General features: G+C 42.0%; 1 protein-coding gene across 3 annotated transcripts; it reads right to left on the minus strand.

Annotated features, from left to right (window-relative positions):
- Nucleotides 1-3375: 3375 nt before the first annotated feature.
- LOC103708057 (auxin response factor 23-like) lies at nucleotides 3376-11038 on the minus strand. Of its 3 annotated transcripts, XR_003385905.2 has the most exons (16): nucleotides 10517-11037; nucleotides 10305-10417; nucleotides 10014-10109; nucleotides 9875-9928; nucleotides 9601-9756; nucleotides 9401-9485; nucleotides 8718-8808; nucleotides 8469-8633; nucleotides 8169-8288; nucleotides 7977-8052; nucleotides 7732-7900; nucleotides 6694-7646; nucleotides 5575-5765; nucleotides 5283-5479; nucleotides 3695-4852; nucleotides 3376-3591 (listed from the first exon to the last, which is right to left on the minus strand). XR_003385905.2 is itself a non-coding variant. In XM_008792818.4 (15 exons), exons 1-14 carry the CDS (start codon nucleotides 10656-10658, stop codon nucleotides 5299-5301), a joined length of 2580 nt encoding a protein of 859 aa, XP_008791040.1. In that variant the 5' UTR covers nucleotides 10659-11038; the 3' UTR covers nucleotides 3376-4852; nucleotides 5283-5298. The 3 variants fall into 3 exon arrangements, 2 of the variants coding, with proteins under 2 accessions (XP_008791040.1, XP_008791039.1); XM_008792818.4 differs by having other exon boundaries at nucleotides 3376-4852; nucleotides 6694-7634; nucleotides 10517-11038; XM_008792817.4 differs by having other exon boundaries at nucleotides 3376-4852.
- Nucleotides 11039-13551: the final 2513 nt, after the last annotated feature.

Consider the following 13551-nt stretch of genomic DNA (forward strand, 5'->3'; position numbering starts at 1 on the left):
TTCGGCATCCTTACAAGTGTTTTCCTTGATATTCTAGTTATCGATCTTTTATCGAAAATAAAATGGTGGCTTCATGGATTCTGTTATGCGCCTAAACTGGTTAGTATGACTTCACGAGAGAGAGCAGGCCATATCTCCTGTGTTTCTTGTTGCTTTTACGCTTCTACTTAACCATTACTCCATGCACCATATGGAAAAGTTACATTCCATCTGGAAATCTTTTTTAACTTCAGACATTGCTTGCATGATTGGATCAGTTTTTTTTCCATCTGAAAACCAACCTGAATGGGAGGAAAATGGTTTTATGTGTCTGATTCTTGCTTTCTGCCATGCCTTCTCCGGTGTGGAGTCTTAATAAATGCTATTGCGTTAGAGCTTCTGTAGCTTGGCAGTCGTGGATCTGATGTCCCATATTCTTGTTTTAATGATCAATGGCGCCCTCATTAAAATCTTTCACTGAACTCATGTGTTCGTATGCTCTTCTTCGTTGTCTTATCTGCTCTGTCCTGCTGATGATATATAGACTGTTAACGATGACAGCTGACAAGATTCTCCTACCCCATCACCATCCTTCGCCAACGGGCATGTCGACCTCTCTGAGATTCTCCATTGTTACTGCCAGTCAGTGATCTCGCAGTGCCATCATGATCATCCAATGAGATATCTCCTCTTTCATCAAGATATGGTCTAAGTTTCAGTATCTAACACAGCATGATTACTATGAGGCAGAAACTAATGATGATATTAAATTTGCATGCTATGTGAGTCTCTTCCTGCACCCGGAGATAATTCTTATGGAGTTGCATTGCATCCAGGTCTCTGAACTGAGAGAGAGACAAAGAACTCTAGATTGTTATCAAAATCAAATATTGTCGATATTGATTTTGAGGTGGACAAGTGATCATGATCTAATTTTATGTGTAAAATATGTTGCACTTTTGTTTGCAGGACCGCATGGTATCATTTTTCTTTATGTCAGCTTTCCATTTGATCTCGTGTCCTCATGCAATAAGATACATTCTGGGGAACCAAAAGCTAATAACTAAATTGAAACAAAGGAAGAAGGTAATCATCTCGATCATGCAACATTTTATGGGCTACGTGTGTTGTGTCTTGTCAACTTGTCCATCTCCTTTAAATCATTTGAAGTGAGAGAATTTATCTTTTGAGTTGACTAAGTTGTGGGACAAAGTTTCTCCACACTCCCACATCCTTGCGCTGGCTTTTATTACTTCTCTCTTATTAATTGTGGATTACCAAACCCTTTAACATAATCTTTACTATTGTGCTTGATTCAAATTTATTATTGTGGAATACTATAAACAATGATATTACACATCTTTCGATTGATACATGTTCCTCCAAAGCTTTTAAGTAACCCTCACCAGTGATAATATTTTATCTATTTGGCCTTTTTGCCCTTGGATGCATTCAGAATAGAAGTTATAGAATAGAATAAGTTAATGAACTTAATTATGAGTAATTTCCTTGCAGAGCATGTTTTTGACTGGTTCTAGGATCAAGATTATTTTTTTTATTATTATATTAATGCAAGTCATTTGCACAATTGGACACTTTCTGACGCAAACCTATTGGAGCACCAGAGCTCTGTCCTAGTCCAGACTTTATTTCTTAACATTATTATAGTGGGTGGGGTTGGGTCAAGATTCTTTTGGGGTGTTTGTTTTTCTTTAATCAAAGAATTCAGTTGTACTTATGTCTGACTCGATTTGATTTTGATGTCCAATCAATTTGACATGAGCACTTGCATGGGGATTCCGGAAGACACCCTGCTAAAGCTGAAAGATAGGTCCCCTTTTTCATCACTTTTTTTTTCATCAAAAAATTGAAGGGGAAGGGGGAACCATCCCACTTGCATAGCAGCCCTACTATTGGACTCCTCTTCCACCAAAAAATGTTCGATACAGGTCGTAAGTTTCGCATGCCTTCTCCGACCCGCGGGCTCATCCCACTGGGCTCACCGTCTCATGTGGGGTATGTCATTCCAGCGCCACCTCGGTACAGATGAAAGGAAAGCATATCCGCTAACGAGCCGTCCGGACGTGAGGCATCCGGTTCTCTAATTTAATCGACATCCGCACGTTTCGAACCTGAATAACTCGAGTGAAATTATCGCCCCCTTATTTTTCATCACTTTATTGAGCTCCATTACCAGACTATTAATGCTCGGTCAGACATCATAGGCTAGAGAAGAGCACCAAGTGTAGGGAAGTATGGCTAATAGTCGGCTCCATAGCAAGGTATGATTCAGCCCCTATCTCTTGCATTCTCATTTCCAATTTTAAGGTTTTTTTGAGAAAAATGAACGAACTTATATTCGGTCTAGTTTCTGTACTAGCCAATCCAAATTAGACCAGTAAGTGATTTAATATTTTCCCAATCCAACTCACTTTACCCAATATCCTTAAGTTTATAATTCCAATCCAAATTGTATCAAGTCAGCTCCACTGACACTGGATTAGGTGGAGCTCAATTGACTTGAGTGCTTAAGACCTATGAAGGTTTCATATATATATATATATATATATATATATATATATATATATATATATATATATATATATATATATATATATATATATATATATATAAATACAATATCTATACATAATAATATTTGATAATTATAATATAAATAAATATAGTATATATATTATTGATTAATTGATTAATTATTAATTTAACTTGTATTTCGAGTTTGTCTTGAGCAAGGCAAGTCTAGCATTATCAAAGTTGTTAGGTAATGAAGCAAGTTGAATTCGAATAGGTATTTTCTCCGGTTGAGTAAAAAGAGTAGACGTCACCATGCACCATTAACAGGGACCGGCCTACAAATTTCTGCCTTCACCAAAGCTTGGGGGATTATGGGTATTTAAAGGTGGACAAGTCTCGATTCTGTAGACCATTACCTAGATACTTGCTTGACCAAAATTAAAGAAAAAGATTTAAGATCTCATCAGAGGCACCTGATACCATGAATCTTTGGTCGGCAAAGTTTAGACAGCTAAAACCATCTGTTCTCACAATCACCATTACAAAGACCTGCAAATTGGTAGTATTCAAAGGTGATAGCATCATGGAAGCATCAGCAAAATGGTGGAATCCTACTGATTAGAAAAGTCAGGCATAGGTTCTTGGCCAGAATATGCTTTAACCAAAGGCCTATGTTACTAAAATCTCTGAAAGAAGATTATGTCGCTGGAGTTTATGCACTTCCAACGGACACAAGAAGCTCAGCAGATTACTAATATCATACTTTCTGAAAGCTGAACATGATGGTGGCTTCCACCAAACTGAAAAATGGTCACCTGAATAATTTCTGATTCGAATTAGGTCACCGTGACAACTTTCATAGATGAGGGAAAAAGCTGGCATAACTTTTTATCAAAAAATTCCACATACTGAAATGAGGTAAGACCGTAAGAAAAATCTATTTTACAGCGGAGGCAGACAGCAACAATCTGCCTATCCCAAACATCCGTGCATGATTGATTTGATCCCAGCTTTCACATGAAGCTATCCATCCACCTTAATCACAGAGCTGCGATGATGGACAGTAGAATACAGATCCTGCAACAAGAGACGTAATCATCTCAGAAAACATATTTATTCCAAGTTTACCGTTCTGCAGTTACAAATGGTAAAAAATAGATTCAGAAAGACCATATCAAACCTAATGGGAACATGAACCTGCCAAACTTTCACCTGTCTTTGGGATGTCCGGAAGTAGCATCACAGGAGTTCTATCATTCTAGTAAAAACCCACCCAGAAAGACCTGATCTCATAAGAGTCAATACAGCCATCACAAACATAATCCAACAGCCAACCACACGAAACACTTTCAGAAGCCATCAAGCTCCACTTCTTGAATCTCTGCACCCTACTCCACACCTACCGATCTCTCTTATCAAACCTCTCCTCGTTAAACCTCCATCCATCACCATAGTTCTTTGCCCTCCAATTAAATAGAACAAGAGTAATACTGGGATACAAGACATAGCAAGGGGAGAAAATGCATAGAGGGTTGCCTAAATTAGTTTTCATTGGTTTGGTAACATAACAAGTTCAACAAGCAACAGAACAGACCTAATACTTCATAATTATTGGAAATGTACAGAAATATGCACATCATCTCCTTAAGCCTGTATTTTGAAGTCTCCCGATATGCATAGCTTTGTATCCTGCAAGTGGTGACCTGACCTCACAAAAACATCAGGCTCCCAAACTGTAGACAATTTGACTAGTAGAGATATAAGAATTGGCTAATAGCTGATCATAATGAGTCCCCATGGTCAAGCATTCTAAGCTTTCTAAAATTACTGTACAAATGGCTCCATGATAAAATTTTCAGTTAAATGGCATGATTTATCAATAGAGCGCAGCTATATATGATTTTACACCAGTTCACCACAATGTGCTTGAACAGGTCAGAGCTCAAAATATGTTACCAGGTTCACCAATAACAAAAGCTCAAGTGACACTGCATGGCTCAAATGAGGTAAAAAAAGCCAGCTTGGGATGACTTAACATTGATAATATGATAGGCTGAGAACAGATATTTACAAATGTTGTGGAAGAGCAAGGTCTCCCTCGCCTTTCTTCAGGATATACATGTGATAAGAGGCACAGACAAATTTTGTGAGCAAAAATCACAATACAACCAAAACTGTAGTAATTAAAGCAGTTCCCTTGCCCCAGCCTCCAGAGCAAGTGCCACCAATGGCAATAAGATGGGTCTTACCATTCACAACCTATACTCCAATACCCCCCAGCCTGGCCCCGCCTATCAAACGTTGGTCCCAACCATGGCCTTTCCTCCATCAAAAAGACCTGCATAAGACCACAGGCGGACAAGATGAATTCCTTCTTTCAATATTTTCTAAATGAAAACAGATTAGAATGCACCATATTCAAGGAACAGAACCATCTGTTCCCATGTACTTAACATCATGATCCTCATGAATAGAGAATAATCTGTAATGGAATTTTTGGAAAAAAAAAATCTACAAATAGGATAGCCTGCCAGCACCAATTTATATATCATAACTAAAACAAAAGCAACTTATCTCTGACCCACCAATTCCTCAAAAAGGGAACTCAAGCAAGGACGCTTATTTAGATAAGCAGAGATGATACAAAATCATGGCTCTGTTTTGGTAGATGTTTAGCTATCAATATAGCTCTGCATTGATGACCTCTAGTGAAAAAGAGAGCTACTAAAGCAGTCACTCTATGCATTCAGAGAAGCAAAGCCACTCACCGTGCCAATTCTAGAGCTAGCAGGTCTCTGGATGAGCTGAAGATTTAGGAACCAGACCCTTTCTTCCTTTAGCAGCTGCTCTTTCCTCGGAAGAAGCTGGGCTCTCTTCAACTCTGGAGCTCAGCGTTCCAGGATTCATCCTCTGGACCTCCTCACGCGTGTAGATGAAAATTTTACGAACCATGCTGCAGAATTCACTGTTTGCACACCAAAATGTAAGTCAACTCAATAGGCAAATTTACAGCAAATGCACAGACAAAGCTAAGAACAGTAATGGAGCATAAGTACTTACTGCCAAGGATCATCTCCAACAAGCATCATATCACCTTCATTATCAGTATACACAACCAGCCAATTTTTGTTGGGAGCCATCAATTCACCCTCAAATTCAAACATGTGATCTAACTCGGCTAACAGTTCATGGTAGCTATTGAACTTTGTAAGGTCCACAGATCTTCCAAGAGCAATTCCTTGCTTATGCACCTGAAACAAAAATACAATTGTCACAAGCTTTGCTCGCCCCAACAGTTCAGTCTATACAGTGAAGCTCAAAGTTAGCATGAATTTTAAATTACATGGTTATACACAATTCATCGGACATTCTATGGGATGTCAACGAGTAGGGAGAAGGAAGAACAAAAGTAAAAAACAGTCACAGCAATACCTTCTAGCATGAATTTCAGATTACATGGTTATACACATATGACGTTCAATTGGATGTCAACAAGTAGGGAGAAAGGAGGAAGAATGAAAGAAAAAACATAGTCACAACAATACCTTTTCCACTATCGGCCAAAACGCATTAAAGGATTTTGACTACTGAAAATATATATATTTTTTTGGTCATGAGCTGGCCAAATTTGCAAAGTTGTTTCAGTAAGCAGCCATTTAGGGTTAAATCAAAGTTTGCTTCGCAAAAATTGCTCAAAATAACCAACAAAAGCAATTCAAAGCTGGTCAGAATCAGTTAAGCCTTCAAAACAGCAAGTTACTAAACATGCCTATTTCAGATGAAACTGGCCACAACGCATTCAAGGATTTTGACTACTAAAAGGATAATTTTTTGGTCATGAGTTGTTCCACTTAAAACAGTCATTTATGGTCAAATCAAAATTTGCTTCGGCAAAATTGCTCAAAATAATCAACAAAAGCAATACAAAGCTGGTCAGAATCAGTTCTGCCTTGAAAACTGAGAATTTCAATTTATCAGAAGTAGCATTTAACTATTGAGACATATTACAAAAATGCTAGCAATTCTAGAGTCACAATGTGAAATTTTCTGAATTGCAGGTGCAATCAATTTAACTAATACTTAATCAAACAGCAACGAAGGGATATAGCAGTGAAACTAAAAGAAACCACAAACCCAACAAGCATGCATAACAAATGACAGCAGAGAAAAAAAGAGCACCTTTGTGCAACTTCTTGTTGAACCATTTTGTTTTCTCTGCAAGTCTTTAGAAGTCTGCGGGCAAGGCTGAAGATTTCTCTCTGGCTCGCTGCCTACTGGAGTAGGATCAGCTGACTTCATAACTTTTGCTGGTTCAGAATGTTTGTCAGCCTCTATAGCCTGTGGCTGCTTTAATGATGCAGCCGCATAACTGTGTGCCTCTGGCTCATGGGTTGAAGCATTCATTTGTTGTGATGCTACTACGTCAGATGCTGTCGTGTTGCTGTTAAGATGAAATCCGAAGAGCTTACAGTTGCCACCGGCTTTGGGTTTTTTGTCATTTTGTGATGCAATCAAGGATTGAGGCTTCACCGCCCTTGACTGTGAGGGGTTCTCCATTCGTGAAGTTGGCAGCAAATGCGTCAACCAGTTTGGAGAGTGTTGTTCAATTCCTAGTCCCTGCAATGCAGAATAGCCTACCTTCCCGGCACACCTCATACTTCCAGCTTTCTGATAAGAATGCTCGCCAGGTTGTGCAGTAATCTTGAAGTTAAGCTCATGTGAAGCAAAAGAAGAATTTGGAGGCATTAAAGACCATTGGCCCGGAAGCATGTTGTGCCTGCCTTCTGTGTCTTGAAAGTGATTCTTCAAGAGATATGCTTCTCCAGGATTCTGTTCGAATAATGTTGAGCTAAATCCATGCGAATCATGAGGCCGATATCCTGACAGCAGATCCGCATAAGTTGGTTCAGGCCGCACCATTTGCATCCACCTTTTTTCTGATCCCAATCTTCTCTGCACAGAAGCATCAGTTTTCTCTTCATCATGCGACGAAGACCACATAATGGGCTTCTGTGCATTTTCGGACTCTTTATCATCCGCAAAACTGCTTCTCAAGGTCATCAGTTCTTGACCTTGCAAGACCCTTGTAGTTCCATGTGAATGTGAAGGGTCTACATTGACTTTAGAAGCAGCTGACAAAAACAATGTCAAAGCTGAACTCAGCATGAAAGAGATCGAGATATCTGAAACCCTTTGACCTAGATATCGAGACAATACCTTCTTTCGTAAGAATTGATGAATCAGGTGAGCATGGCATAACATTCGATCGGGGCCTCTTGGGTCTAGGCACCGGCGGGGGGTTCATCGGAGGAGACAAAGCAGGTTCAATTTTCCAAGGAGAAACTCTCTCTGGACGAGGAACTGAAGAGGTCTCATCCCATCGCACCTAAAACAGAAAACCCAGATGCCAACTATATTGAGGAGAAAAACTGAAAGAAGAGATAAAATTTGAGTGATGTTACCTTAAGACATCTCCATTTTGATCCAGGCCACCTGTTTGGATCAGCATCTCCTATGCCAACTATTGTTCCAGTGAACCTGACATAAGTTCAAGGGCCACAGATGAGAAGATGTATAATTTCCGTAACTAATTGGGCTTGGGATTGGTAGAAATCATTTGCCTTAATTGACAGGGGAGGGAAAACTGCTAATACCTCTGCTCTGGGGTTTCTTCACCTTCAAATCTCATTTTGAATCTCATACCTATGGAATGGTTGCTCTTGAGGGACTCCATATATTGATTATATGGAACAATGAATTCAGAAGGGCTTGTCCTGTTAAAAAAATCAACTCAAAATTAATAAACCATTATGAATAAAAATGCCTGGCACAAGCCATGTGAACCCTGCCCTGTACAAGTACTTTCAGTCCTTAAAAGAAAGGCATAGATACAACAGGCTTGCTATCTTTTTCATATGTCATTACGCGTGAACTACAGAGCATCAATCACAGACCTTGGTTTGTAGTAGACTGTGAACATAGTCCCTGTGTTGACAGCATGCCATGCAGTTGCAAGGATACCAAGGTGCATACTGTGACTGGATATGACTGAAGACGGAATATTTGTTTGCTGTCTCAATGCACGTCTCACTCCAACACGTAGTTCACCATTCTCACCTCTAACAGCCACAAAACACTTGGTGTCATGCATGAAAAAGGAAGCTAATATTAGCACAAGACCAGATGCAGTGGAGATTACAGACCTTAGGAAAATAAAAGCATCCCCAGCAACAAGCCTTTTGGAACTAACAAAAACACTCCAACCACTCTGAAGCAAGTGTCTCCTTGGTTGACCTAGAGTTTCAAAATCCAATGAGCGGATCACAACATGTGCATCTAAATGCATCTATGCTCATGGTGTCAAGTACAATCCCTTAATGCTAACAACAAACATATTTATGCAGAATAGAGAACCATCACGTCCATGAAGAAATTACTTCAGTATCAGGTGAGAGGTTCCGAAAATAAAGCAAAATCAGCATACCACCAATCTATGGCACTTAGTGGATCTAGCATAAAACACTTGGAGAGGATTCATAATGCATTATCATCATCAAATGTCACTTGAAAGGAAGCTAGATGATTGTCCCATGCACAAATTTAGCATTAGATCATTAATTAGCTCGACTCAATCTCTACAACAAAGTACCAAGCAAGAACGGTACCACTAGACTGGTGAAGCCCACAGAAAACAAAACATTGCACAGAACGATTGGAAGAAATCACCAGTGATTCATAAAAAAGGAACAAAATTGCAAAGTGTATGACCATAGCCTTGCAATAATCCATAAGGATTGCTAAGCTGCCTTAGGAACAGTACACGATTGAAGAAATTCCATCTTTCACAGGACATTGAGATCAATAATAAAGTACTAGCATGGATTACCACGAAAGATGTGACGGAAGCGCCACTCGACCCCATGCAAATCCTTTGCTGCCAGCTCTTGAGATGGTGGCTGCCGGCACATATCCTGATCATAGGAACAAGAATCTAAATAAGCACCCCCACCCTCCAAAATCCAAAACCTCCATCCATAAGTAGCTGAAATCCAGCATAATAAAAGCAACGAGGATAGAAACCTGTACCAGGGGAGGGAGGCACTCGTCGGCGTGCCTTCTCAGCACCGAGAACCCACCGTGGGTGCTCGTATCCGATGCTGTAAGCGTCTTACAGAAAGAGTGAACATGAGGCCGGGGCGGTGTGGGTGGGAGCGTCTCTTTCTCCACAGCGTTCTCATCTTGCTGATACCATATATTAATGGAAAAAAACGCGAAAATCACTTAGTTTCTTCTCAAAAATTCACCAATAGGCAACTCAAAAGTAAAGAGAGAGGGCACTTGAACTTTTCCGAAGCAGTACCTTCTCGGGGAGCAAAGTCACTTGGGCAAACACCTCATCTGTGTCCGGCTCGGCCTATTAAATGAGAGGAACCATGCGATAATGACGTGAAGTTAAAAAACCAAAAATTTTCTTAAAGCGAGAACTTTGAAGGGAATACCTTCAACTGCACGTTGATCACCCGGCAAAGGATCTTGGACGGAAGGTTGTAGACGGGCATCTGCTGTTCCGCCACTTGATTCGTCGAAGCCTCCACCTAGATCACCGAAAACAAAAACAGCAAAATCTCAGATTTGAGAGAATTTTGGGGGGAAAAAAACACTCTACGGAACAAAATCAAGTAGACGAGTCGCACCAGGACGAGAGGAAAAACCGTAAAATCCTCAATTTGGAGAGGGAAATCGAGAAATTCGAGAGGAAAAGAACTTCTTCAAGAGTTGAAAAGGCTTACTTGTTCTATATGCCCCTGGGGGAAGTAGAAGACCCTCTCCCCCGCGCGGGGAACCGTCACCAGAGGCCCGGCGCACGCAAGCCAGAGTTCGGTATACAGCGCGTCCTCCGAATCTGAAACAAAAACCAAGCCAAGAATCAGTACAAAAGCCCAGACGAGCACCAACCCCCAGCTTCCTCCGGCCACCTCCGGAGATCCGGCCTGTTCCCCACCTTTCCCGGCCGCCGGTACCGCTGCGAACCCCCGGCCGGCCTCCGCCACACCGCCTCCAGCGCCGTCCTCGTTAAACTCGCTGCACCCGGACGAGAAGCTCCCATTACTCCCTTTCACGGCCGACACCTCCGACGACGCCATCCAAAACCTCCGCCTACCCCCAGATCTCTCATCCACCACCGATCCACCCAAATCCCCAGATCAAAGCCTCAAATCCAAATCCGACCCGCCTCCAGAACCCCCAAATCCACCAAGATCGAAGCCGAAACACAGCACTAACTTCAAGAAATCGCTTCGAACTATTCACACAAGCCCTGGAATTCTCTCCGGTCGCTCTTAAACGCCTCCGAATTGCCTCAATTTATCCACCGCCTCCTCCTTATCTCTCTCTCTCGCTCGCTCGCTCGGCTTTTCCTTTTGGGAGGGAAAGAGAGGAGAGTTTCCTGTGAGCAAAGCACGAGAGCTGGGGGGCGAGGGGGCAAGCCGTCTAGCTGCCAGCGCTGGGCGTCGTACAGTCGTCGGACCGGGGATGGGCAGGGATTTAACCCGGGTCAAAACCCCCATGCAATCATTTAAGCTACGGTCAATCCTGGCCCGACCGGTTGCCGTTACCGTTATCCACGCCGGGCAAACTTTCTGTCAGCCTGTTAAGGTTACACAACGGCCGTTCTCATGTCAAACGTCGCTCATCCTTTTTTTCCTTTTTTTATAAAAATAATCAATAATGAGCATCAAGATAGCAACCATTTCCTATTCCTAATCGAATTGCAGAAAAGAAAAAAATAAATAAAAGTAACTATTTCTATTCTAATAAGAAATAATAATATCAAAAAGGTCCATACTATTGAAACCAAGATGCTTGATATTTGAATTCTCTGTACTATTGGTTTTCTTTCACAATCAAAAAATAGTACTTATAATATAACGACATAATTTTCTTTTTTTTTGGGGGGCGGGGGGAGGGGGGTTAATAGTGAGATTTTTTTGACTTCCAGAAATAGAGTAATGATGAAATTTTTTTTAGAATAATGGCATGCTTATGATGAGGTGATATAGGGTTATAGTTTAAATATCCTAAAGGGCTGAATGTATCCTCCTCAAAAGAGACTCAGTCACAGTGATTGAGTAAATAAGGAATTGAGGACGGAGAAGAGATGAGAATTTTCTGCTCCACGACATTCTTTGGTTGTTGGAAAATTATAGAGCCTTTCTGACAGTGTATATATATTGGAAGGCGAATAGGGCCGCTGATTGAATCGTCTTCTTTATTGTCCAACATTCTAAAAAGATTCTCTAGTTATATCAGGTAGGGGTGGCACAATATGACCCGACCCGCCAACCCGACCCGTGTTCGACCCGCCATAAACAGGTTTGGGTTTGGCCTAAACAGGTTCGGGTCGTAAACAGGTTGACCCGTTTAACCTGTTTATTAATTGGGTCGGATACAGGTTTTAGATGTCTGACCCGTTTAACCTGTTTAACTATTGGGATAGATGAGAGTCATAACCCACAAGATAAAGTCCAGAACCGGCCCAACTCTCCGCCTAGGCTCGATTTTACTCCATAGCCCGATTTCACTGTCTAGGCCCGATTCACTCAGCCCGATTCAGCCCGATTTTAGAATTAGGATTTAGGGTTTGTGAAACATTGAAATGGCGCCGCCGAGCTCTATTCCCTCAGCCCCTCCCCGAGTCTGCTCTCCTCCAAACCTCAAGTCCACCTCCCCATGGCTATTCTCTCGTCCTCTTCTCACCCTTCTTCTCTTCCTTCTCCTCCACCCTTTCTCCTCCTCTTCCAAATCGGCAGTTCTCGCCCTTCTCCTCCTCCTTCTCCTCCACCCTTCCTCCTCCTCCTCCAAATCGACGGTTCTCGCCCTTCTCCTCCTCCTCCCTCTCCTCCACCCTTCTTCCTTCTCCTCCAAATCGACGGCTCCGAAGAAGCGTTATTCCAGATCCAACGGGATCGAGGTCGTCGGAGACGCGGCAAGGCGGACTCCGCGGCGACGCGACAAGGCAGAGTCCGCGGGTGGTGCAGGGTGTTGGCTCGAGTGCAGCGGGGACGCCATGGGCGGTGCGGGGTGGCAGCTCGGGCGCAGTCGTGGCGAGGGAGGCCGATCGGGGAAGAAGATGAGCAGTTATTTTTTTCTCCTTTACCCTTCTGCCTCTCTCTCTCTCGGTCTCTCCTCTCTCTCTCTCTACTCTCTCCTCTTCCTCTCTCTCTCTCTCTCTCTCTCTCTCTCGAGTCTCTTCCCTCCCATCCTGCCGGCCCTCATCTTTTTTCTTTTCTTTTTTTCTTAAACGGATCTTAAATGGGTCGGGTCAGATGATCTATTTATTAAACAGGTCGGATTCAGGTTGTAATTCCTGACCTGTTTAATAAACAGGTCTGTTTCAGGTTTATAATTTTTTGACCCGATTTGTATTTGACCCGACCTGTTTATGCCTGACCCGACCTGATTGCCGCCCCTAATATCAGGAGGCCGCCCCTTCACCACTTTATCATCTTTTTTTTCTTGATTCTGTTTGCTGCACTTACATTAGAGTAGTATGAACAACTGTCGTAAAACCCCTTGGTTCGGGATATAGGGATGATGTGTGGAGTTGGGGTGGCCGTCAGGCCAACACATGTATTCAGAGAAGCCAATAGGGCGGCCGATTGGGTGGCTGCCTTTGCGGCTCATCATTCAGGGTACACCCTTTGAGTAGAGGAGGGGGAGCTGCCACCGGCACTTCGTGAGTTACTGTTTTTTGATTTTATTGGGTGTATTCGTACACGTGTTGTATGAAAACCGTTTCAGCAAAAAAAAAAAAAAAAACTGTTGTAAAAAAAAATAAAAATAAATAAAAATAAATCTATAGACACAAAGCCCAGAAACTGATATGACATTGCAACAACTGTTATTTCTCACCGTGCTCTCCGGACTGGAAGCAGTTAACGGCGTCAGTACCCATCCGTCTGTCTCTCGAAGACACATTGTCGCTCCATAAACAGGCAGGGCATTCCAAACCATTTTTTTATTCGTAAAATCGTAATT

The sequence above is a fragment of the Phoenix dactylifera genome, chromosome 14 (genome assembly GCF_009389715.1).
Source record: "Phoenix dactylifera cultivar Barhee BC4 chromosome 14, palm_55x_up_171113_PBpolish2nd_filt_p, whole genome shotgun sequence".
NCBI classification, from domain to species: domain Eukaryota; kingdom Viridiplantae; phylum Streptophyta; class Magnoliopsida; order Arecales; family Arecaceae; genus Phoenix; species Phoenix dactylifera.